Source organism: Urtica dioica, chromosome 4 (assembly GCF_054948205.1).
Source record: "Urtica dioica subsp. dioica isolate 48M chromosome 4, U.dioica_male_clone48M_v1_H2, whole genome shotgun sequence".
Lineage (NCBI taxonomy): Eukaryota > Viridiplantae > Streptophyta > Magnoliopsida > Rosales > Urticaceae > Urtica > Urtica dioica.
Genome location: NC_142759.1, coordinates 11,998,332 through 12,002,485, shown reverse-complemented (window position 1 = coordinate 12,002,485; position 4,154 = coordinate 11,998,332). Strand labels below are relative to the sequence as shown.

Below are 4,154 nucleotides of genomic sequence, written 5' to 3'. Positions count from 1 at the left end.
AGAGACGCCTTAGACTAAACGGTCTCCAAGAGCGCACCTATCACCTAGATAACAAAATTAGGTGGAATTCTACATTTCTCATGTTGACCAACTTTTTATCCGAGCATTATGTCAATGTTATTGTTTCTTACATTAACAGTGAACGTAGCGATGACGCTATCACCGAATATGATATTAGGATGGCTGCATCATTTGTTTCTTTTCTTGACGTTTTTTACAAAGAAACTTGTTATCTCTCTACTGTTTACACTCCTACTTCTTTTCTCAATCTTCATACTATGACCGCAATTGCTGTGCATTTTGATAAATACAAAAACGAAACAATTTTTGAAAATTGTATTCAAGCAATGAGAGCCAAGTTTCTAAAATATTGGGGAGCTGGAAAGGTTCCATTATTATACGGTTTTGGAGCCATTCTAGACTACCGATGTAAAATTGGTGGTTTAAAAAAATTTCTTAAGTACATTAGAAACCATCTCGAGGACCAAGATTACGTTGCACTTGATCTCGTGAAGATCGTGCAAGCTTTTTATGATATTTTCAGGGTATACGAGGCGAAACGCCTACCGCAATATCGAGCACAAGGAAATCAATCACAGACGCAGTATCCAAGAAGACACCAATACACGAATGTCTTCATCAACGCGCCCGCTTACAGCTCATCGCCTCAACCACAAAAAGCTGGGACAAGTCAGACGAGGTCGAGCCCAGCCGACACACGGTCTCATCCGGAGATCCAAGAGTATGATCGGAACAAGTGGGTCAAACCGGATTTAAAATCTTTCGAATTAAGTCCTTGTATATAATTATTTAAATTCATTTAAAACATTTTTTTAAATTTTTTTCTTTTTTTTTTACGCCTAACGGGGTCCGAATCCCGTTAGGCGGGAGCCCGCTACCGTCCCGTTAGTTAACGGGACGGGGCTCCCATTTGGCCAAATAACGGGAGTCCGGGCTTGGGCGGGAGCGGGACTAGCGGTTAATACCGCTAAGCTAGGTTTATTCATAATTGTATTATTTTCCTTAAATTTATAATTTGATTTTTATATTTAGGACAATCTTTAGATTTTAAGACAAAATTATGACGCATTATGACGATATTACGACACTATATGGCTCTTTATGAGGAATCCGTGTCTAGGCGGAGTGGGGGTGTTCGAATTGACCCTAACCATGATCGACTCCATAGATTCTCCGTCTTCATTGGGCCTTTCGAGCATTTTGTTGAAAACTTAGATCTTAGAGTAGTAAGATTTAATATGGAAATTAGGTTAACCACTTCTCACCCATTTGAAGTTTTTATGAAGACCAAATGTACCTTAAAAAATTCAAGCAAAGAAATTTATGTGCAGAGATTGCTTGCGATTAACATTATTATTTTACCTAGTGTTAACTTTTCCTCGCACATGGACATAAAGAGGTTTTAGACGCGACAAAAATGGCGTTTAATGCCCCAAAAGTCGCGTCTATTTATTCAATAAACGTGACTTCATATGCGACATTGGTCGCGTTTGATGGTCCTTGCCCAAAAGAGAACAGACGTGACTTATCGTGCTTGCAATTCAGTGCTAAAATAGAGGTAAATTGATCTTTTATCTCTTTATGAAATTTTCATATCGACGCGACTTATTGCGTCTATAATTTTTTCATAATATTGACGTGACAAGTCGCTTCTATTCTAAGACGAGTTTCACAAAAGTGGGGACAAATCTCGCAACTAAATTTTGTGAGAAATTTTAGATACATACGCGAGTCACGTTTTCGCGTCTAAATAGACGTGACTTGTCGCGTCTGTTTATTATCATGACTCGTGTCTGAAGGGGGAGTTTGTTGTAATGTCGTGAAACAACTTTAAAAAAATGATATTAATTAGTTATAACACAATAAAAAATAAAAATAAAAAATTAAAATTAAATTTTTTTTTAAAAAAAAAAACAATAACTTTCCTAAAATATTTTAGTCCATGTGGGTGAAATCATCGTTGGACTTGAGGAGAGTTTATTGACATCACATAAATCACTTTCAATCTCATCGATCGTTAATAATTCATCTGTGTCAATGTCAACTAAAAAAAATAATGCATTGTCTTACATCACACGGAAGAGAATTGGAGTGGGAATAACGAATAAGAGTTGATAAAAAGGAGGAGGAGCAAGTTAATATAACAAGTGACAACGTCATTATGTATAATATATACACTGTCTTCCTTGAACTTGCTAAGTAACCGCTTTGTAAATCATTTGAGACCAAAGTCATTGTCAATATATACTCTCTCTTCTCAAAATGTCGGCTTACGTTATCGTGTGCACAAATATGTACATTTGAAATTTTCTTCTACGCCCATTACCTTTAGAAAGAAATTCACAAAAAATATACAACCAAGCAAAAGAAAACATACGACCTTATGAAAGTGGCGACAAATTAAGGAAGCCCGTTTTAAATTAGATGTTTTAGTACTTATTTTTTATGAATGCTACAATATTAAGTTGCTGCGATTAGTTTGTTGACGAGGATAACTGTTAGGTTGACGAGGATAGGTGTTAAATGAAAGGCTTACTTTTGTACGTGCTCTTTCTTTTTTTTTTCTTTTTTTTTTGAAGGGTGTACGTGCTCTTTCAATGTTATTGATTGTAATGAATTTTTTATTTATTATTTATTATTTATTTATTATTTTTATGAATTTGTCTTTTTTTTTAGTTAATAAATAGTCCTTGAATTTTAACAATTTGATACACGGGATCTCAAATAGTGTTAAGCGGCAAGTTCATGTAGTTTTATAAAAGTATCGATTTTAATTGATTAGCGAAACATAAGAAGATCAATGGATTGAAGTTTTGTTGAAATCACATTAGATGACAATTTTATGGGTCGCGGACTTGGGATCAGGACAGAGAGTGATGAGTTTTTAAAGTTTTGGAACTGTGATACATAATAAAATATATGGGTTAATCTGCAACGATTTTAAATTAAGATGCAAGTACACAAATAAAATTAAGTTAAACGCCAAAACGCAGTGGAAAAAAATTCCGTATTATGGAAGGTTGAATGCCAAAAGTAATTAAATGAGCGTCACATAAATACGCAAAATTTGGATCCTTTATTTATTTATTTTTTTTGTCTTATTCCAAATATTCACATCATTGTGCGTGTTTGTGTGAATAATAGAAAAAATAAGATTAAAAATACATAAGTGGTCATAATTTGATTAGATATATACAAAGAATGAGACACAAAGATGTAAGAGAGGATCTGAATTCAAGCATGAACAAAAGTTTATGACTGTCAAAAAGCATTTCATAACATTTAAATAAAAACTTGAGCTACATGCATTACACAAGTTCTGAAAAAATAGCACATGATGATTATCGGAGTCGTGAATAAAAGCGTACTTACTAAAACAACAGAACTACTCTTATCAAGCTCCACCTAAAAAAAAATTAAAAATCTAGACGAAAAGGGTATACATAATTTACATATATTCACACAAGGTAAAACTCTTGCCATGGACATATTATAACATATTGCATGGAAATGGAATTGCAATATAAATCCACCTTTTGATGTCACCAAGGAAATAAGCTTTCTTGCTTTGATTCCTCTCTCCACATGTTTATGTTCTTCGCTATAAAATCCTCAATTCTCACTACCAAGTCCCAATCTTCTTCTTCTCCTTCATCATCATCATCATCATCATCATCATAATCATAACCATAATCCTCATCATCATCTTCATCATATCCATCATCATCATCATCTACATCATATCCATCATCATCATCATCATAACTATCAGAATCAATATACTCATAATAATCATCATCACCACTATCAGTATAATCACTGTCGTGTTCTTCGTGATCATCAGAGTTCGTCGCTTCTTTTTCCAGGCCGGAGATGGGAATATAACAGCTTTGATCACAGAAGTCTTTATTATCATCAAATGGCTTATTAAAACTTCCGAAGAAGATCACCGCAACGATGACATTTAGGACGAAATACACCGCCACGGGGTTAGACTTGACCGCGACGATGAACTCGTGTATAGATGAGCCAAATGAAGATAAAGAAGAACATATCAAGATTACTGAAAGGAGATTCAAAGCGAAAGAATATAATGGGCGAAAAGATTCTGTGAACTTCATGTCTTTGATCAT

The 4,154-nt window shown here is 34.4% G+C and overlaps 1 protein-coding gene across 1 annotated transcript; it reads right to left on the bottom strand.

Annotated features, from left to right (window-relative positions):
* Positions 1 to 3,261: 3,261 nt before the first annotated feature.
* On the bottom strand, positions 3,262 to 4,154 carry LOC149400471 (uncharacterized). Its single transcript, XM_089613617.1, has one exon. It carries the CDS (start codon positions 4,152 to 4,154, stop codon positions 3,564 to 3,566), a length of 591 nt encoding a protein of 196 aa, XP_089469743.1. The 3' UTR covers positions 3,262 to 3,563.